Source organism: Pogona vitticeps, chromosome 5 (genome assembly GCF_051106095.1).
Source record: "Pogona vitticeps strain Pit_001003342236 chromosome 5, PviZW2.1, whole genome shotgun sequence".
NCBI lineage: Eukaryota > Metazoa > Chordata > Lepidosauria > Squamata > Agamidae > Pogona > Pogona vitticeps.
Window position 1 is genome coordinate 129,507,135 of NC_135787.1, and position 23,157 is coordinate 129,530,291.

A 23,157-nucleotide genomic window follows, 5' to 3' on the forward strand; every position below is an offset into this window, starting at 1 on the left:
AAAGTATGTGAATGAAGCATTTAGGATTCTTCTAAGTGTTCTGTGCACTTGTTATTTTAGTCTTGTAGTTCATTTGGACATGGTGGCAGGCACCACAGTCTACTGATATGGAAGATAACTTATTATGACCTGAATGATTATTTTAAATTAAATTATCAAAGATTTATAGGTAGTCTATTAAAATGTCCTTTCTTTTTCATCCCTATTTATTAGTAAATCTAAAACAACCATTAGTGTATCTTCATATTCTTCATGCTTGGTTCTCTTGGGGGTAGAGAAGAAGGTATATGATAAAACATCTAACCAAGCATTGTTGTCATTACTGTCTTTGTCACAGGTCTTAATGAAAGACATTGCCACTCCCATACCAGCAGAAGAAGTGAAGAAAGTAGTTAGAAAATGTCTGGAGAAAGCAGCCTTGATCAATTACACTCGACTTACAGATTATGCCAAAATAGAAGGTTAGTGCAGTGATCATCTACTGTAGTGGCTGTAAAAGCTATTGGTGCCTCTTAACTGAATACATTTTGTGAGCAGCCTTTTCTCTTTGCAGAGCAAAACCTGTACCGCAGCAAGGGGAAATATCTCATTAAAATCTCAGCTGGTGAACTACTGAGCTTTTTCCTATTCATTGCTTTAATATACCTCCTGGGACTCTGCTTGAATGAATGATCTTTGCTTTGTGCTGAAGTTGTCCTTTGTCCTTTATTTTAAGGGCAGTTTTACATCACATAAAACTGGCCCACATCAGTCCATTCTCGAAGGTACCAGTCCTTCCATTCCAGGCGAATTGATATCTGATCCTTTTATACTGTTCTCATGGCAAGCCGATAATTTTCCATGGATGTTCAGATATAGATACCACAAATTCAATTTTGAGATTTTAGTCAAGGGGCTGATTTGTATAAAGCTAGACAAAAATTCTCTCCAATTAAAAGCATGAGTTTATGCAGCTTTTTAAAAATTTCTGTTTTGTTTGAATAATGTTTTAGAAAGAGCTTAGAAAAATTACATCTCCCAGGAGTTATAGTCCAAATAACTTGCAGGAGTTGTAATCCTAAATAACTTTTACAGCCCAGCTTTTAGCCATGGAAATAGATCTTAACTGCTTGAGAACAGGTTGAACCATGAGTAAATATATTTTCAAATTAAAGTTTAACATATTTCCAAAATCTGAGCTGTTATTAACCATAACTGTGATTAAACTAAATAAGCTTTATGTGTCAGCAGTGGTCCAAAGTTGACCATAGGTAAGAATTATCTAGGGACGTGGTGGCGCTGTGGGTTAAACCGCAGAAGCCTCTGTGCTACAGGGTCAGAAGACCAGCAGGAGTAAGATCGAATCCACACGACGGAGTGAGCTCCTGTTGCTTTGTCCCAGTTCCTCGCCAACCTAGAAGTTCGAAAGCATGCACATGCAAGTAGATAAATAGGGACCACCTCGGTGGGAAGGTAGCAATATTCCGTACCTAAGTCGTGCTGGCCATGTGACAACGGAAACTGTCTTCGGACAAACACTGGCTCTATGGTTTGGAAACAGGGATGAGCACCGCCCCCTAGAGTCGGACACGATTGACCTTTACCTTAAGAATTAGCCACAGACACTGAGCACACTTTAGTTAATTCCAGACCTGAGCTCAGTGGGGGACCAAGCTCATTCTTGCAATGCCAAGCCATGGCTTACTATTATATTTGAACTGGTCCATTGATTTATGTCTATAGTTACCTGAGATAGTGTGCTGTCCAGCTTAAATATCTGAATAAATGAAAAGGTTTCCCACCAAATCATCTCCTGCTCAGTATTGTCAACTTTTGGCTAGAGTTGACTAACAGGTCTTTCTCTGATCTGTCTGGAGAGAACAGGTATGAAACCTGTATAAACTTCTGCATGCAGAAGATTAGATCTGCCACTGAAGTGTGATCCCCCTTGGATAAAATTGAGGGAGACATTATATAGAGAATAATAGTAAAATGAGTTGCTTATTATTCAGTATTTGGTGGAAAGAGGATGACAAATTCTCTTATAATATATAATTAATTTAGCTACAATTTATTTTTAGCATGACTGAAATTATAATCATGATTTATCAGAAGCAAGGAGAAAGAAAAGTGGTTGGTATATTTAACAATTTGTTTTAACTTCTTTCTCTCTTCAAGATCACTGACAAACATGAGTTAGCCAATCTCTTGTGTGATTAACCGAAAAAAGCTATCTCATCACTATAGCAACCAATATTATATCATGGGAATAACAACATGAAAGCACCTTAGTAACCAGTTTATCATAATTAATTAAGATATCATGTTGTGTTTAAATGATGGGGGATGTATAGAGATCTTTTGCAAAATGGGGAAAATACCTTTTCACCTTGAGCTAGCATTTGATGCATGCTTTCAGCAGGGCTCTTGCTGTTCAATTATCTTGAATTTTTAACAAGCTTGTTTAGAATAATTGGTATAAAAATAGAAAATTTCTAAAAGAAGTCAGCAAAGCTAGCCAGAAAGTCAGCAAAATACTCTTCATATGGAACGGTTTACAGGTGAAACAAATAAGTCTTTTCTTTTATAACATCTGAAACTTTACTGAAGTTTGAAAAAGCAGTGTCCACCTCACAAACCCTGTCTTTCTATGGATGAGGAACTCTTAGGACATAGTAAGGAAACCTTTGTTATTCCAGATGTTCTGGAGTACATCTCCTGTCATCCTTAACAATGGTGGTGCTGGTTGAAGTTTGGTATTGCATTCCCAAATGTCTAAAAGGCCAAAGGTTATGTATGCCTTCCTTAGTGTTCTGTTAAAATAATCTCTAGTAAGGCGTTTTTCTTCATTTTTTCTGAAAAAGTACAGTGATGCTTTTTATATTTTTAAGTAAGGAAAACCTAAATGCATTCTATACTAAAACTCCTATAAAAGTCATACTACTGACACAGAGAACTGATCCTTAGAGTTAAAAGGTTCTGTGACAAACTAGCTGTGCCTGTTTATTGCTTTTGACTGGAGCAGTTACCCCTCGAAAAAAGGAAGCAGTGAGCACCACCACCACACACGTATGCCGTCAATATGCCACCCCTTCTTACCAACTCACTTTAACCAAGGTGACAAGCGTGGCTCTCAAAATTGCTTATTTCATCTGACTGACTTCAGTGAGAGAAAAATAACTATTGTTGTTGTTTAGTCGTTAAGTTGTGTCCGACTCTTCGTGACCCCATGGACCAGAGCACGCCAGGCCCTCCTATCTTCCACTGCTTCCCGTAGTTGTGTCAATTTCATGTTGGTAGCTTCAATGACATTGTCCAGCCATCTCATCCTCTCTCGTCCCCTTCTCCTCTTGCCGTCACACTTTCCTAACATCAAGGTCTTTTCCAAGGAGTCTTCTCTTCTCATGAGATGGCCAAAGTACTGGAGCCTCAGCTTCAGGATCTCTCCTTCCAGTGAACACTCAGGTTTGATTTCCTTCAAAATGGATAGGTTTGTTCTCCTTGCAGTCCAGGGGACTCTCAGGAGCCTCCTCCAGCACCACAATTCAAAAGCATCAATTCTTTGGCAGTCAGGTTTCTTTATGGTCCGGCTCTTACTTCCATACATCACGACAGGAAAAAACATAGCTTTAACTGTGTGGACCTTTGTTGGCAAGGTGATGTCGCTGCTTCTTAAGATGCTGTCTAGGTTTGTCATCACTTTCCTCCCAAGAAGCAGATGTCTTTTAATTTCGTGGCTGCTGTCACCATCTGTAGTGATCGTGGAGCCCAAGAAAGTAAAATCTGTCACTGCCTCCATATCTTCCCCTTCTATTTGCCAGGAGGTGTTGGGACCAGTGGCCGTGATTTTAGTTTGTGTTGTTTTTTTTTTGATGTTGAGTTTCAGACTCTCCTCTTTCACCCTCATTACACGATTCTTTAATTCCTCCTCACTTTCTGCCATCAGAGTGGTATCATCTGCACATCTGAGGTTGTTGATATTTCTTCCGGCAATCTTAATTCCGGCTTGGGATTCCTCCAGTCCAGCCTTCCGCATGATGTATTCTGCATATAAGTTAAATAAGCTGGGGGACAATATACAGCCTTGTCGTACTCCTTTTCCAATTTTGAACCAATCAGTTGTTCCATATCCAGTTCTAACTGTTGCTTCCTGTCCCACATATAGGTTTCTCAAGAGATAGATAAGGTGGTCAGGCACTCCCATTTCTTTAAGGACTTCCCATAGTTTGCTGTGGTCCACACAGTCAAAGGCTTCTGCATAGTCAATGAAGCAGAAGTAGATATTTTTCTGGAACTCTCTGGCTTTCTCCATAATCCAGCGCATGTTAGCAATTTGGTCTCTAGTTCCTCTGCCCCTTCAAAATCCAGCTTGTATTTCTGGGAGTTCTTGGTCCACACACTGCTGAAGCCTATCTTGTAGGATTTTGAGCATAACCTTGCTAGCGTGTGAAATGAGTGCAGTTGTACGGTAATTGGAGCATTCTTTGGCACTGCCCCTCTTTGGGATTGGGATGTACATAGACTGATCTTTCCCAGTCCTCTGGCCTATTGCTGAGTTTTCCAAACTTGCTGGCAGATTGAATGTACTACCCTAACAGTGTCATCTTTTAAGATTTTAAATAGTTCAAATGGAATGCTATCATCTCCACTGGCCTTGTTGTTAGCCATGGTTTCTAAGGCCCACTTGACTTCACTCTCCAGGATGTCTGGCTCAAGGTCAGCAACCACACTATCTGCGTTGTGTGGGACATCCCAATCGTTCTGGTATAATTCCTCTGTGTATTTTTGCCACCTCTTCTTGATGTCTTCTGCTTCTGTAAAGTCCCTACCATTTTTGTCCTTTATCATGCCCATCTTTGCACAAAAGGTTCCTTTAATATCTCCAGTTTTCTTGAACAGATCTCTGGTTTTTCCCATTCTATTATTTTCCTCTCTTTTTTTTACATTGTTCATTTAAGAAGGCCCTCTTGTCTCTCCTTGCTATTCTTTGGAATTCTGCATTCAATTTTCTGCAACTTTCCCTATCTCCCTTGCATTTTGTTTCCCTTCTCCTCTCTGCTATTCCGAAGGCCTTGTTGGACAGCCACTTTGCTTGCTTGCATTTCCTTTTCTTTGGGATGGTTTTTGTTGCTGCCTCCTTTATAATGTTATGAGCCACCATCCATAGTTCTTCAGGCACTCTGTCCACCAAATCTAGTTCCTTAAATCTGTTCTTTACTTCCACTGTGTGTTCATAAGGGATTTGGTTTGGATTATACCTGACTAGCCCAGTGGTTTTTCCTAGTTTCTTTAGTTTAAGCTTGACTTTTGCTATAAGAAGCTGATGATCAGAGCTACAATCAACTCCAGGTCTTGTTTTTGATTTTATAGAGCTTCTTCATTTTTGGCTGCAGAGAATATAATCAATTTAATTTCGGTATTGCCCATCTGGCGATGTCCATGTGTAGAGTCGCCTCTTGTATTGTTGGGAAAGAGTGTGTGTGATGACCAGCTTGTTCTCTTGACAAAACCTTATTAGCCTTTGCCCTGCTTCATTTTGAACTCCAAGGCCAAACTTACCTGTTGTTCCTTTTATCTTTTGACTCTCTACTTTAGCATTCCAGTCCCTTATAATGAGAAGAACATCTTTCTTTGGTGTCAGTTATAGAAGGTGTTGTAAATCTTCATAAAATTGTTCAATTTCAGTCTCCTCAGCAATGGTGGTTGGTGCATAAACTTGGATTACTGTGATGTTGAAAGGTCTGCCTTGGATTTGTATTGAAATCATTCTATCATTTTTGAGATTGTATCTCAGTACAGCTTTTCCCAGTCTCTTGTTGACTATGAAGGATACTCCATTTCTTCTACGGGATTCCTGCCACAATAGTAGTTATGGTAATTGTCTGAATTGAATTCACCCATTCCCATCCATTTTAGTTCACTGACACCAAGGATATCAATGTTTATTCTTGCCATTTCCTGTTTGACCACATCCAGCTTACCAAGGTTTATAGATCTTACATTCCAGGTTTCTATGCAGTATTTTTCTTTGCAGCATCAGATTTTCCTTTCACTTCCAGGCACGTCTGCAGCTGAGCGTCCTTTTGGCTTTGGCCCAACCACTTCATTAGCTCTGGAGCTACTTGTCCTTGTCTTCCGCTCTTCCTCAGTAACATGTTGGACACCTTCCAACTTGAGGAGGTCATCTTCCAGCGTCATATCTTTTAGCCTTTTGTTTCTGTCCATGGAGTTTTCTTGGCAAAGATACTGGAGTGTCTTGCCAGTTCCTGCTCCAGGTGGATCGCGTTTAATCAGAACTCTCCACAATGACCTGTCGGTCTTGGGTGTCCTTGCACGGCATAGCCCATAGCTTCTCTGAGTTACTCAAACCCCTTTGCCATGACAAGGCAGCAATCCATGAAGGGGACAACTATATCCAGCCCCAAAGCCCATTTCAGACCTTGTTGTCGGCTTGTCAGGAGAACCAAGGACCTTTCAATCCTATTTGACTCCATAGCTGCTTCTCCTATTCACAATGGAACATCCTATTCTGCCCCCACAAAATGTAGGGCATTTACTCGGGTGGACTTTTCCATAGACAAATTAGGGTGGCCTTCAGCAAAACAGGCATCGTTTTGTCCCATGCAAGCAGTTATCCTTCCTCCTAAGACCTTTCAGTCAGCTTTCGACAACCTGTAGCATTTAATTCCAAATCAACAGCAAGAAATTGATTGGTGACTTACACTTCCGTAGTCATGATGGAAAATTACTGCTAATCGACAAAATGTTAGTGGCATTCCTGGGCATGCAACTGATTTCACAATTGAGCATACAGGAACACAACCAGTACCTTACCAATTAGAGTTAATTTGCACTGCAGCTAAGGCCATTTCGTTTAGCAAGCATAAACTGCCAACTGAATGCTAAGCAATGTCTTAGTATTTTAATACACCACCATGATTCCATCCCTCTTGCCATGGGCTGAACATGAAGATTCATTAGTATGCAGCACTCTGCTGCGGCTACTGCTGCTGCTGCTGCTGCTACTACTACTACTACTACTACTACTACCACCACCACCACCACCACTACTACTACTGTCACCACCACTACTACTACTACCACTACCACAATTTTATATATATAATTGTGGTAGTAGTAGTGGTGGCGGTGTGTGTGTGTGTGTGTGTGTGTGTGTGTGTGTGTGTGTGTGTGTATATATATATATATATATATATATATATATATATATATATATATATATATATATGAGAATTAGATAACTCCTTTTCTACAAAGGATGCAGCTTCAGTTTCTACACCACCAAACTTTTAAGTAACAAGTAAAATAATCCCAAGCTGTGCTGATGAAATTACCTAGCCAGATGTTGCCTCATGGGATATAATGCTGAATTAGGTGATCCAATTAGCAAGTTTACAGTGCAACACTTCTGGAAGTGAAGGATTGGCCAGCTGCACGCCATTGCTCTGAGGACGCCCAAATGTACTTGCAATGCTTTTGCACTCTTTGGGGAGGCTCCTTCTGTTTCCACCAGGAAAAGAGTCTAGCTGGACCATCTGGAAGTCACTTAATAGATTTCAAAGCGAAGTAGGAAGATCAAAGAATAATCCAAATACAGCTACTTGGATACAGGACACATTTTCTGTGACTGTGGAGAAATTCAGTCAGTGCAGCAGTTATGTGCAATTTGTGCCCCACCCAGCACACAAAAGAAGATCTAGCAAATGGCCAAGATAACACTATTGAAGTAGCACACTTCTAGTAAAAATTAGTCTAATTATCTTACCATTTTAATTTGCTTTTAATTTTACCTGTATTTCATATATGTTCATAACCTTAAATTGTGCAATACTCTGATACAAATAAAGAAAGGTGATCCAATAATGAAATTTGGCAAGCCTTAGGATTGTATATGCTTTTCTTTTCTTTTAATAGAAGATTTAGAGCTTATATTTTCTGTTTTAAACAAAGCAGAGTTATGAGAAACATGTTAGTTTAGGAAGTGTATTGTATAACCATGGTCTTCGTTTTCTTGCACTAAATTAGAAAGGCACATTTTCCTAGTTTGTGTATAAAAAGAAAATAAATTTTATTTGAAATAAAAAGTGGAAGCCTTTAATCACTTCCATTGTAGAGGGGGAGGAGAGGTGCTGTGCATGCTGAAGAAATGTCATACTCTTTTCTGCTACCCTAACTTGTATTTTAGTAAAACGAAAAGTAAATAAAAAGCATTGCAGTCCTTTTGCACAATCCAAAGACTGCAAACATAACATAGCTTACAAATCGTCGTGATTCTTCATCAGGCTAGGTGTTGCAGAGTGGGGCTTATATAGAAAAAAAATACAAGTTCCAAAATTGATAGCTACATATGCATGCCTGCTTTCCTTGTTTAAAGCAAGCTCCAAAATTGTTTTGCTTTGTTTTATTTTGTATAATTTATATGCTGTCTTTCTCCTGGTGAGGGGACTCAAGGTAGCTCACAATATTAAAATAAGTAATGCTTAAAACACAAAAAATTAAAATCAATTAAACTATAATACTAATTAAAATCCATTAAGAATATAAAAACATTTTAAAACATATTTGGATGATATCTGAAAAAATATATATCAAACTTACCTCCTCTCACCTTTGACTTCAATAATATTTCAGCAAGGGAGTAAGGTTAGATTTCAAATCCAACCTGCATCTTTTTCCTGCCAGTGATTACCGGAAGTAAAACAAAATTACTTGAAGTGAATCGGGCTGTGTAAACATGCTTGGCATGTATAATTTACACAGGTTACAGAATCCAACTTTTCTCAAAACATCATTTTTGCTTGTGTGAATCTCTCTCTCTCTCTCTCTCTTGCTGTTTGTGTTTGTGTATATACATACTTTTCTGGGTATGTATACATATAAACAGAGATTGAGATAGGTAGAAAGATGGTTCAGTCATTAGAGTGGATTTTATAATACATATTTTACCGGAATAAATTATGAATTATTAATTTTTATTGCAAATTATAATTTGAATGAATAGATAAAGATTGAATAATAATTTTTACTTTTTCTGATTTTTCCCCTTATTCTTTTTTTATGTTTAAGCCACAAACAGAAAGGATCCAGGTGACTGCTATGTTAATTTTATGCATGCCTGTATTAAAGTGTGGAGTGTTGTATATTGTACACTTGAACAGCGCAATCCTGTACATATATAAAAATAGATTAAGCTGAAAATCATTCTCCTGCTTTCTTTCCATTTGCAGATAATTAATTTATTTGAAAGAGTATCTGTGCACCTGATTCTCCTATCTGCTATCCAGAGCATGATTCAGTCCCAAGAGCATGTGAATTTTAGAAGATGTTTTTGAGGTCTTAGGATTTTTCTCTCAGGAGTGTGTGTGAAAATGAATGTAGTTAGAATTTTGAATTATTGAGGAATATAAAAATTCAATGAAAACTAATACACTAATTGATTGATTGGTTACTCATTAATCAGTGAGTTGATTGATCAATTGAGTGATTCAGCTGTTTCAGATATTCTGCACACCTCTTTGAAGCTCAATAACTGAAATTTCTTTCATCAAATGCTTGTGTAATAATACTATAAACAGTCTCATGCTGTGGTTTTCTCACGTTTATTGGATGTGTAGACTCTGTCGAGCTGAAGATTCCACCCATTACAGTTCATACATAATATTAATTTAATTGCTTAGAATTGAAGATGGGGGAAATTACTTATTTGTTCTATAGCTCCCAGAAACCCCATCAACATTTTCCTATCTTTACATACACAAAACCGACTTCCACCTACACAACTTAATAACAGTGAATCTAAGATCTATAAGATATATAGTAAATCTAAGATCTATAGAAAATGGGGGAAATTGCAGTTAAGTTTAATATGTCCACACTCTTATCTTGCCCAAAATATCCAGCAGGATAGAATACAATCAGTAATTAATTATGCCACTGTTAAAACTGTGGTCCTTACAAGTAGTTTATTATAATTGATTTTCATCCTTTGGAATGCTGCTTCAGTGATGAAGTATTTTTCGGAATATTGTATCAATTAGAAATCTTAAGGAAATCTTAAGTGGTCAAGGTAGATTTCAGTTCTTCTGTAGGCAGAAAGTGAGCTAATGCTGTCCCACATGGTCACAGTGTAATCTGTGGAAAGAAAGAAAGAAAGATCAGAATTGCAGCAGTGATGTGCTCAGTTGGCTGGCATATATCGAGTGGGGAGCATTTTTCATGGCTGTAGATAGGCTGTGTCTGTGCATCTGTCTGTGCAGTGCACATGTTCATACCTGTCAGTTTCTCATTTCTGTGTTACTTACTTGCAGTGCCCAGCACAATGGAATCTTTTCCCCCTGCTTTTTTTACGTGTCTCTGTGTGTGGACTCTTGGTGCTAGCATAGAATAAATGACAAGAGTCTCAGCAAAGAGAAGGGTTGCCTTGGTGATGTTCCTGAGGTTAAGGTCACTTTCCATTTTCAAAGACAACCAAGGTGGTGATGTGATAGCTTTGAGTGATATTTGTGGGAGTGGTGAAAAGGGAGCTGCTGACAGGGTTGTGCTCCCAGTTCTCCTCCTTCAGAGGAGAGGCACCATTTCTGTAACAGGGTTTTTTGTTCTTTTCAAAGCATTTTTATCCTGGTGGAAATTAAATTACAAGCTTAGGTACTGTTTTTAATAGCATAGGGGCTAGATCTACATTTTTCCCCTTCCTCTTTGTCAGTCTTGTAGCATCCACAGATTTCTTCGGGAATAGGGGGCATCTCAAGATGAAAGAAAATGAATCTTCTGTTGTCAACTCATCTCCAAGTCTTCCTAGCCTTTCTGCAGATTCATGTAATGTGCCATTATAAATAGTAAATATTGGAATCTGTGTGGGCATGATCATATCAATAGTATAACACAGACTCTTGCAGTAGGAATTAATACTTCTGCAAAGTCTCTGGTGAGTTCTCAAGAATCCTATGCGCCTTAGCTTTCTAGAAAGTATGTAACTTTTCTAACTGTTACAGCAACCTTGAAGTACAGAAGCAGCTTTTATTTTTCAACTAAAAACGGAACCAAATGAAGTACTGGAGACAGTGCTTAGGTTGCTCAGTTGCAGATTTTCAGCCTCTGAGTTCTAAACTCCAGTCTATCTACAAATCCAGTTATTGATTCCTCTATAATCCCTCCTCTTCCATTTGTTTTTCGTTACCTATCCATAACTGCTTCACACAACCATTTTGATAGAGCCGGGTGACACCTTCATGACCTGCCTTTTTTCAGCAATTAAGTAAATGTTCTGCCACATTAAGAGTGTAATTCATTGCTTTCTGTCCTTATCTGTTTGTTTCAAGAAAGTATTGTAGCATAAATTTGTCCTGAAGCCCTTGGTATATACAAATTCAGGAATCTAAAACAAACTGAACATTTCCATTTAAAATCAGGGTATTGGAACCTGGTGAATGTATACAAATTAACACCGTGTTTCCCCAAAAACAAGACCTAACCTGAAAATAAGCTCTAGTATGATTTTTCAGGATGCTCATAATATAAGCCCTACCCCAAAAATAAGCCCTAGTTAAGTGAAACCCCGCCCTCCACCCTTGTGCAGCAACTAGAAGAAGATGACACAACTGTATTTGAATAAATGTAGATGGTTGTACATGAAAAAAGTAAAACACTCCCTGAAAATAAGCCCTAATGCGTTTTTTTGGAGCAGAAATTAATATAAGACCCTGTCTTATTTTCAGGGAAACACGGTACATGTACTTTGAGCAGCAGAAATGAATAAAGGATCTTGGGATTTTAATGCAGAATTTTGTCACATACACGTATATATAACATATATGGAGTCACCAGTATAGTTTAGTCAGCTTTTATTGCTCACTCTCTTGACCCATTTCTGGGAGGCAGTGGAAGACAGGAGGGCCTGACTCTGGTCCATGAGGTTATGAAGGGTCGGACACGACTAAACGACTAAACAACAACAACTCCCAGAATTAATCTTTGCACATTTTCTGTTTTTAAATCCTGGAAGTTCCAGCTTGATTTTTTGTTTTCCGTTAAAAATACTGAACATGTACAATTAAACTAACTCTGCCTTAGTGAATTTGATGCAATGTGTTGAAAAAAATGAGGCAAGAACCGTTTAAGATGTGTCTTGTACAGCTGAAGAGTTATGTAGGGTTTCTAGGATGGGACATGACCTCTGCCTGCTGATGAAAATACCAGGATATCTAAAGGAATGGGTGCAGCAATACTAATTCATTTGGGGAAAAGAAGGGAAAAAAGGAAAAAGAAACAAGCAGACATAGTGAAGGAGGAGGGGGTAGACGACAGCCAGGAAAAAGGACAATAACAGACTTCTGTCTTGACCAATTGCTCAAAAGCTTGTACCTCTTTAATGAGGTCTTTTACGGCAAAGTTTTCTAAAGAGAATGGCTTGCATGTAAATGCCCTCCAAGCTCACAAGGACTTGTCTGAAGGAAAACAAGAGCACTAGAAGCACTATTGAACTGAAGGCAGAGGAGAGCCATTTGTGCATGTGGTGAGAGGGCTTCTCTGGTAATTTAAAACTCTTGGCGCATGTTCATTTCACAGAAGGAAAGAAGGGCAAAATCTGTGAGTTGCCCACACGCAAATATCTTTTTATTGGGGACTGATTTTCATTTAACAACACACTCATCAGACATCTGAGCAAAAGGTTTTCCTGTGCTAATGAACAAGCACTGCAAGCTTGCTTTGTTCAGACAAGTAAAAATTTGCTCTGTATGTGTTCCTTAGCTGGCATAGTTACTATCGGTTCAACAATATGGGAGCATGCATGGTGGTGCATTTTTTAAATTTCACATTTCAAAAACAATAGTTTTCCAGTAATCCAGTAGCCTTGTTATACTTAATAATAGTAGTTGTTTTCAATACCTTTGTCAATGTACATAGTTATAGTACTGGGAAAGGGGGGAATTATTGTGCATTGGTATACTTTGAAATAAAGAATGTTAAAATGTCTGTCTTTGAAAAGTATCCCAATTGTGGGGGCTGCTGCTCTCAAACAACTATCCAATGTACAGACGTTAGAGAAACAGCCTTGTGATGTCACATCCAAGGCAAATCAAGAAGTGTAGCCCTGTTCCAGCTGAAAATATGAATGCCCCAGATATAAGTAACATAGGAAAACGGTTTGTGTATGCTACATAGTAGAACATTATAGAATTACCATAAAACTGATTCCAACTTATACTTGTGTGGCTTGCCTAGAGCTACAAGGCACGTAATCCCATCAGCCACACACACTCTGGATGATGTCAGCTCCCTCTCTCTAGGGAAGCCCAGTGAAAATCTGAATTTCTGATCAGGTACTCCAACCTCCTGAGCTGTAATAGCCCTAATTTGACATTTTAACAAATTTTTAGTTTGATCTAATGATTGTTATTATTTCATATTTAGTCATTATTTCTGGAACACCAAAGTTAGGGAAATGATACTGAGGACTGGAAAGGACAAACGTCACAGAAGTATGAAAAGGTGAAGAAGACTACATTTCACAGGCATAAGAAGCCAAAGGGAATTTTTTTGTCTAGATCAGGAATGCTGAATGACCAACTTGGAAGCATACTACCTAACCAGGATCAAATAAGAGAGGATGGAAACAGTATGTTCGAGACTTATACAAAACAGATGAAAGAACAACAGATTCTTTTGAGAAGGAATCCTATGATGAATAGCCCATAGTTCTAGAAAGTGAAGTGAATGCTACTCTGAAAGCATTAAGAAGGAATAAATCACCAGGAGTATGTGAGATATTGATAGAAGTATTTCAGTCCATAGAGACTGAATATGTCAAAAGCCTAACAAAATATGCCAGCCAAGTTGGAAAACAAAACAGTGGCCCACAGACCAGCAACATTCAATGTGCAATCTAATTCCCAAGAAAGGAGATGCCAAGGATTGGGGTAACTATAGGACAATAGCTTTAATTTCCCATACAATCAAAATGATGCTCAAGGTATTGCAACAAGCAATTTAGCTTACATGGAGCAAGAAATGCCTGATGTTCAAGCTGAATTCCAAAAAGGAAGAGGCACTCAAGATCATGTTGCAGATATCCATTAACTGCTGGAGTGCACCAAAGAATTTCAAAAGATCAGTCTATGCTTTGGCCTTCTAGATGTTTTAGATACTTCCCGGAAGATTCTGCCAATATGGCCAATAGTTAGAGATTCTAGAATTTGACATGCAAAGCATCTGGAGGGCAAAGGTTTGAGAGCCACCAAGGTTAACTAATGCATAAGATCTAAAATAGGTCGTAAATCATTTTATTTACAGGCTTGCCATATTTCTGTAGATTTACATTGCACTTCAGTTATAATAGATGTTTACCATGTACATTGAAATTGTGCTCATGCTATAGATACACATTTATAATTAAAGAATCATTTGGCATTCATATTTGACTCATATACGTGCCAGCATTGAATGAACATACATGTAAGTGTGAAAGGTGGCAGATTCATGAGAGCTTCATGTAACTGTAAATAATACCAGTCACTCCTACTGCAATCCTTTCTGACTCTACTGTAGGAGAATCTGAGGAGGATTTTTCATGAAGCAGTTTTTAGGAAGAGTGTAGAGGACTGAAAAAGTGTAGGGAAATTCCAGTGGGAATTATTATTATAATCACTATTTCAGATATTTCTATCGTACCCGGTGCCTGGAGTAGATATAAAAAGAAGTTATGTCCCTTTACTTCACCATTAAAATTAGTGACTGAAATAGAAAATTTCCCAGCAAACATGAAGAATTTAAATGATTTGTTTAAGGACAAAAAAGTTGCCAGATTGAAGGACTGGATGATTAAAATGAGACTGAAGGATCAGATTATAGGTAAACCTCAAAATAATAAATTATCATGGTATAATTATATCTAATTAGATAGTTGGACAAATGAATGGCTGAAAACTGATGGGAAATGTAGAGAATGTACTAAGTAAGAACAATTTCTATCATCACATGAAGACATGCAGAAAGGCGATTTGATGAAGAGAGTAGTAAGTAGAATATATAATCTAATTTCGGAAGAAGAGGAAAAAGAGACAGAAACAGAAGGTTTGAAATTAATTTGGGAAAATGATTTAAAGACAGAAATTAAAACAGAGGAGTGGATAAAAATTTGGAGGATGAGAGTTTGAAGGTTAATGTTGGTAAGAATGAAGGGGGAAAAATTAAAATCATTTAAGGTGGTATATGACTTCAATGAAATTGAATATAATAAATTCAAATTATTCTAAAGCTTGTTGGAAATGTGATTCAGAAATTTCGGAAACTGATTTTGAAGGAAATATGTGATATATTTGGAAAAGATATTGAATTTAACTCTAAAATTGCTTTGTTGTCAATTTTTGATAAGAGAACTTGATTACTGTTCGAAGGAATTGATTTCCAATTGTATGACAAGTGCTAGAATATTAATAGCTAGATTCTGGAAAGACAAAAATGACATTAAATTAGAAGATGGTATAATGAAGTATGGGACATTGCATTAAATGATAAATTAACTACTGAACTTAAGATGAAAAGAGGGTAAATAATTTCAAATATTTGTATGCTATTTGGGGTAGATTTGTTGAATTTGTATTAGTGAAAGGAAAGGGGAAAGCCTCTAAACAGCAATCAATACACTTTTGGAAAGGAAGTTTGTATTAAAAGTATTATTCTAAGGGGTCCCATGGGTATCAGGTGCATGGTACTTTAGATCAGTGGTTCTTAACCTTTGTTACTTGGATGTTTTTGAACTGCAACTCCCAGAGACCCCAGTCAGGACAGCTGGTGGTGAAGGCTTCTGGGAGTTGCAGTCCAAAACTCCTGAGTAACCCAAGGTTAAGAACCAGTGCTTTAGATTGTATAGCAAGTATTTTTGTATTTGTTTTTGTTCTGGGGGAAAAAGAATAAATTCCTCAACTTAAAACAATTTAAAATAAGTCAACAAAATCAAAATCTACCTGCTGTCCAGTAAGCCCAAAACAGAGTGTTCATCAGCAAGGTCCAGTTTCTAACATCTAGGTTTTAACGTGATGCAAACAGAGCACCAGAGTGCCTGTTGGGTCTCCAGTAGGAGGGCATTCCACAATTGGAGCACTGAAGCCAAGAACCCTCTCTCCTGCATCCTCACATGGTGTGTTGTTCCCAGGGATGGGAATAGAAGAGCCCATTGCTGGATAATATAGATATATAAGGAGAAGAGCTTCTTCTAAATAAAGGCCCCAACATATTTATGATTTTGATTGATTGAAAGTGAATGACCTACAACTCAGTCTGGAAGCATACTGGCCATCAGATCAGTTCTCTTGAAATAACTATAGCATGGTCTAGAAGCACAATCTGAGCTAATAAGATTTACCTCTGCTTACTCAAAAAGAGTTTGTAGTCCCCAGCGCAGGTTTAGGTTTTTGCTACCCGATGCAGGCCCCATATGTGCTTATTTGGGTTGCCACAAAAGAAGCCTTTCTGTCAGTAGACCTTTTTTTAGCCTTTGGGGGGTGGGGGGAACAATGCAAATTGAATCTATGAGGATAATCCTGATTTGAGACCATTGTGATGCATTAAAAAAAGTGTCACTACTGGCTATGTATTTAAAGTAACATGGAGTTTGGCCCTGAGAGAAGAAAGCTAAGGAAAGCTTATGAAATGCTCTTCCTATCAGGGTAGGGTTAGTCCCCTCCTTCCTGTCTTTCAAGAGATGGGTGAAGACCTTCCTCTTTGTGTAGGCTTTTAATAATTGAACCCAGCAAGCAACAGTTTTTGATTTTAGGATTCTGTACATTATTGGTGGTGGTGGTGGTTGTACAGTATGTGTACAGTGGACCCTCTACTTAAGGAATTAATCCGTATTGGAATGGTGGCTGCAAGTCGAAAAGTCTGTAAGTCGAATCTCCATTGACCTACAATGCACTGAAAACCGATTAATCCCATAACCAGTGGTTTTTATTCTATTTTTATTCCATTTTGGTTTTTTTCTGGTCTGTAAGTCGATTCTCTGGCTGCAAGTCGAATCTAAATTTTGCAACCAGAGAAGTCTGTAACTCGAGAAGTCTGTAAGTCGAGCCGTCTGTAAGTCGAGGGTCCACTGTATTTGAAGGTGTTTCTAACTGCTTTAAACTAACTATTTTAATAATACACTTCTTCCTTCAACAATTCTAAGGTTGAGAGTGCCAGACCCCATATAATTCAAAGTATGTGTACAACTCTGATGCCTCCCAAAACATAACACAAACAAAGGATAAACAATTGATTCATACACACTAACACACATACAGATACAGAACACTTCTCTCTATCCGAGTTCTTTTCCATAGCATTGAGAATCCTTTCCATACAGTTTCATATGTAAAGAACCTTAAAATTCTTTGTAGGCAACTTCAGTGTTAAACTGATGCCCATGGTTCTAGGTGGCCAGGGACACAATATTTATTGAATATTTGTTTATTTGTTGGAAAGAAAATCCATGTATAACTAAAACTGCTGCTTAGACCCATACAAGGCAAGGGAGAAGAGTATTATATGTTTAATTGTTTTTAATGAAATAACTTATTGTGTATTTACCTGGTTAGTTTTTTATAACTTACTAGTCTCCTTTGGTTCCTTCACTGAGAGAAAGGCAGCATAAAAAGAAGCAAGCAAGCCATGGCCTTCAGCTTGCAAAATCTGAGCAGGGTCATTAATGATAAGATCATTTAGAAATCACTAATTTGTAGGGTCCCCATAAGTTGAAAGCAACACTTCAGCAAAAATGAGAAGAATTCATAAATCTTTCAGAAAGTCCAATTCTATGTAAGTTTTGCCGCATACACTAGGACTTATTTCTGTGTAAACTGGGATAGCAACAAAACTTATATTACATTTAATGAAAATAACCTACTCCCATTTATTCCAGCTCCCAGAAATCTTTATTTTCAGTAGCAATGTAAGAATTCCAGTATTTGGACACATGTTGTTCCATGGGAAAGAATGCCTTTCAGTTGGCAAAAGGATATAGAGATATCATCCCAAGACCCACTTTTAAAAATCTGTGTATATTCCAGTACATGCAAATAATGGCACATGCATTATAACTGTTACATGGATACAGACTTCCCTGTACTATAAATACACCTATGAACATTGCTGATATTTGAACATACTTAGAAACATCCCTCTCAAATAACGTTTAATCTATATTAAACTTCATAATGTTTTCTAATAAAGAAGAATAGAGAAAATGGAAGTCTATTTTTTGTATTAGAAGAATAAGAGCTTAACAATATTGCTGTGCTTTCTCCTATATTCTTGGATTTGCTTTATCCAGCTAACATAGCTTACGTCTTTAAAGCTGAACTTGTTTTGCTTTTAAGATTCACTTTTTTATTTTGTAGCTTGTCATTTTCTGCCTCCCTTTTTACTGTTTCAGCATATGGACCTTTGGCTTCAAATAACTATCTAGTTGTATGAGGTATATAAGGGGTTAGACGGGTCGGTTAATTGTCTAGTGCCATTTTCTATTTCCATCTTTTAGATCCATTTAAATCTAATCTTTTTTTTTCAGATTGTGCACACTTAGGATAGAGCTGTCTGAAAAGCATGAATTGTGCTTACTGAACACAATGATTCATCCGCTATGAATAACACTGTAGACAAAGTGTGATAGAGAGGAAAACAAACCACTCGGCAATGCTTTCTGTGCACAGCTGACCTTGGAGAAGATGAGAACTTGCTTTTTGCAGAAGTTGAGCATCTGATTTACCATTGCAGATGCAGTTGCTAGTTATCCTAAGTGAGCCACCATTGTGTAGTGGTTAGAGCATCATGCTAGGACTTGAGAAATGAAGTTTAAGTCTCCAATGACATATAACTTGCTGGGTGACCTTAGAATTTGTGAAGATAAAGTGAGGAGTAGAGCCATGCATTACCTTGAGCTGATTCTGGAAAAAGGCATGATATAAAAATAAAGAAATGAAGGATGGGCTGTAGGGAACCCCATGGTTTCATGGTGAGGAAAATATTTTATGCATGTGTGCAATCCAGTCAGAATAACAGTACCTTTACTTGCACTTAAATCACCAGTGATTACAGAAATACCAGATGATGTCAGTCTTTTGAAATATATGTACAGTATAGTTTTGTGTTTTAGTTCTTTGCAACATTTTTCATTCCCACATTTCCTAGCTGCAATCATCCTGGTTTGTGTATTCCTTCCCACCACAGAGACGTTGAATCAAGCTTCTCTATCTGTAAAGCTGGAAGAGGTTATTCATTTAGCAGAACTCTGCATTGAAGTCCTGCAGCAGAATGAGGAGCACCATTCAGAGGTGAGGATAACGGCATTAGCTGTACAATAATGCTTGATAGCCACCCTGTACAGCCTCGGTGTGAAGCAATTCTGTCAAGAAACATTACCACTAAAGCCTCTGACATATGTTAAAGGCAATTCACATTTACAGAGCCATAATAGTTTTGAAGGTTATGAAAAGTGAAGTGAAATAAATCTTGACTTAGAGTTTCCCTAGAATAAGCATCTGGTGGAAAAAAATAAAATTAAATAAAAACATCAGATAAAATGGAAAGAAATGTAAGAGATGCTTGAAGTCACATGAACAATGCGGTTCAAATGCTCCTTCCAACTTTGCATCAGTGTTTAAAAATGCTAAGCAGCAAAAGGGAATAGAAGTGCCTTATATTTGATAGCTGTATAACTGAAAAGGGGAACAATGGTTAATATTGTTTAATACACTAAGTGCTTGATCTATGTCTTTTATTTTAAAAAAAGCAGTCAAATCCACTTGTTAGCCTTTTGGAATCGCTGTTAAATGAGTGGACACATATTCTGCTCACACACAAATCTTGTTTGTTTTGAAGAGTATGATGCAGGAGACATTCTTAAGCAACTTCCCCTGAAGACATGTAATGCAGCGGGTTTTACAATAAATAAATATTTCCTTTCTTGTACAAAAGAGGCAAATAGATTTTTACATGTATGCATCAATATTGTTATTAGCATTTTAGAAGTTTTATCAATTCTGAAAGATTTGCCAGACTACTTGGAAGGAAGTTCATATTTTTAAAATAAAAAGCTTTATAATTCTTTTTTTTCAGGGAAGCATACAAAATGATAAACTAAGATGCAGTGTCTATAAATATGATCATTCAGAACATCTGCTTTTATCTCACATTGTCGATTCTAGATTTTAGCTTACATCTGTCATGTGTGAACTTGTTACAGATATTTTATTTTATAATGAAGAAACAGCTGCTTCGGTAATTTGAAATGAATTCCCAAGAGGCATTATTGTGCACTAGTATCATCACTGTGTTGTGCATTAAATATTACTTAATGAAATGTATAGCTGAATTTCTGAGAGTCCATGAAAGTAAAACTTTTTAAAAACAAAAGGAACCCCAGGAAATTTCAGTAACAGAATAATGACTGGAGAACTAACTGCCCTCTTATTTTTAATATTAAAGTGCAATTTTATTACATTTTTCCTTCTGCAAGTAAAAAAAATGAAGAGGAATAATATTTGGTATTTTATTATTAATTTAAATAGAGTATAATTCTGGAAAATATTTCAAAAATATCCTAAATATATCTCATTTCAAAAATTAATACTGAAAGTAAACTGACACCATTGAAAAGTTTGTAAATTTTGTACAATTGATAGAAATGTTTTAACAACTTAATTTCCCCCCTCTTTGTTCTACCACTCTTTCAAAATCATGGATAACCCCAGGCAAAAGAGGTACGTAGTTCATCCCAACCAAGACAGGCCACTCCACCCCCACCCTCCCATGGTTCCATGTGTGGAATTGTTAATCTCTTTAAATGTATGCCATCAAAGTCTCTTCATTGATTGTTTTCTTTTCCTTTATTATTTTTCTCTTAAAATATTTCACATGGTTGCTATTTCTTTCGTCTGACAGCTAAAATTAAATCAGAAAGAGATCTGCCTTTTATGTTCTGTTTCTGTCAGGTAGCCTTTGAATTATCTTAGCTAAATCATAGTGTTTCTATAAAATTTGCAATAATCACTTGCTTCAGCAGATTTTATTAATGTGTGAGGAAAACTGGGAAGTTCTGATGGCCAACATCCACTTGGCATCCCATGTTCCGCACACAGTATCAATGTTTGGCTAATATCAGTTGACGAGAATACAGTACTATACCTATAGAATCTTCCAACATGGCTGCAGTTGTCAGAGGGACATCTTGGGAATGTCTGAAAAGCAGGTGTCTTATCACTGAGGAATCCACAAGGACAAAGTTTAGAGAGAATACAAGCTCTGGGACATCTCATTGTTAATCAGAACTGAGGCTTTTGAGTATTATAGCATAATAATTCACATACAGTGTGATATAAATTGTAAATACTGGTCAAGTAATCTAAAAAAACAGCCTTTAATCTTATGCAATTTTTCCCCTTCTTAAAATATGTGTGATAAATCACTAATTACTGGATCATTAATTACATTCATCGTCGCATCTTTTTATAATATTATTGATGGAACAATGTTGCATCTGTGGTATTTCCCTGTCTGTTTTCCCCATTTTATTTGTGGGCACCACTGGATCAGGGCAGGATCAAGAGTATTTCTTTAGTTCAAGAGAATTCTCGCTGTGGTATTCCTTTGCAGGGAAATACTGTACAGAAATTGGGATAGAACTGGATTGGCTTTTGGACTGCACTGTACTTTTTTGAGCGCATGCCTGAAACATGATTTATACTATGGAAAAACAAAGAGTTGGGAGATGAATGAGTGAAGAGAAATTTGTTCATGCCTCAACTCTTTCTCTCCCTCTTTTTTACTCTTTTCAGTCATTGTGCAAATTAATTAGGTGGTTATTCATAACAGAGAGGTTGTTTCTTTTGATTTATTTATATATTATAATTTTCTATGGAATTTCTAGTTAGAGGAGGAATCAACTGGTTTTGTCAGTCATCTGTCCTGATGCAGCCAGTTTTTTTTCCATTCCCATTATCTTTGGTTACATATAGAAAATGTTCACATCAACGTAAGAGCTGATACAATCTCAGCGATCACTGTTTAGCAGGTAACAACATTTCTATTCTCCTTGCAGCCATGATTCCCATACCAGAAACAATATAATTTATTTTATTCAATAAAAAATGTTTTTACCCCTTTCACATATGGTTTACAGTGTTGGTGCTGGTGGATTTCCTTGAAGGGAATCATGTAAACTGGGAATCTGTGAATATTTTTTACTGTGGTTACTGCCAGCAACATGGAGGAAAACCTCTGAAGTTAACAGTGGATAGGCAGGTTGATAAAGGAAGAGGCCTGAGTCCTAAGTATGCAATGCTTTAAAGTGAGCCATTACTCCTTAAAAGTCTTGATTAATTTCCAGAGTTATCTGACTACTCATGACTGTCATTCAGTTCTACTGTAGAGATGGCAATACAGTACAGGATTTTTGTATCCATGCTTAAGAAATTCCTTATTGACCAGGACAGCCGTTTGTGTTTTAATGTTTTGAATCCAAGATTATATATCAATGTTTTGAAGTTATAAATATTCTTCCTTGAATAATTCTAAGATATGATACAAAACTTTGGAGCATTAAAAATAGACAGTTGAGGACAGTCTAAAATACAAGCTTAGTTACTGATTGCATTGAAGGATACAGATTTTACAAAGGAATATCAGAGGTTGCCTCTTACCCCGATCTAGACCAAAAGTGTTCAAGTGGTTCATTGGTGCATGCAGCCCCCCTAGCATCCCACACACCCCATTTTTAAAAAGAAAAAAGAAACAATTTTACTCCCCAAATCTATTATTTCCTTTAGGGTGTGTGGAGAGGAATTCTGTCATATTTTGATAGGCTCATAATGCTCTAGGGAATCCCCCATATCACCAAAAATTGTTTTAATTTTTAGAGGACACCAAGGGACATTTCCAGCTAAACACTTGGGTTGTTGTTTTGATAAACCCATGTTCACTTAACAAAAACTCATTGTATCAACATTTATAGTACATAACACTGTATTTTTTAAAATTAAAAATTTGCAAGTGATGAACATTGGTGCCACCTGCTGGGGAGTATGATATTTAGGCTGCTATAAAATGGCCCTTGGCCCCACTGAGATTATCAATTCCAATCTAGATTCATATAATCTGCCTTGACTGCCACTGACTACCCAATGGTCT

General features: G+C 37.2%; 1 protein-coding gene across 13 annotated transcripts in view; it reads left to right on the forward strand.

Annotated features, from left to right (window-relative positions):
• The window catches only part of CADPS2 (calcium dependent secretion activator 2), a 371,478-nt gene that overhangs the window by 250,944 nt on the left and 97,377 nt on the right, over window positions 1–23,157 (forward strand). For 9 of the 13 annotated variants that reach the window (XR_012087419.2, XR_012087420.2, XR_012087421.2 and 6 more), the window contains exons 16-18: window positions 338–461; window positions 9,067–9,087; window positions 19,201–19,304. Coding sequence is in view for 10 of the 13 variants with exons in the window: in XM_020803108.3 (XP_020658767.3) it covers window positions 338–461; window positions 9,067–9,087; window positions 19,201–19,304 (249 nt within the window). In the remaining 3 variants the exon portion in view is untranslated. The remainder of the gene's footprint in view (window positions 1–337; window positions 462–9,066; window positions 9,088–19,200; window positions 19,305–23,157) is intronic. The other 4 variants (XM_073000549.2, XM_073000555.2, XM_073000552.2 and 1 more) reach the window with 1 other exon arrangement.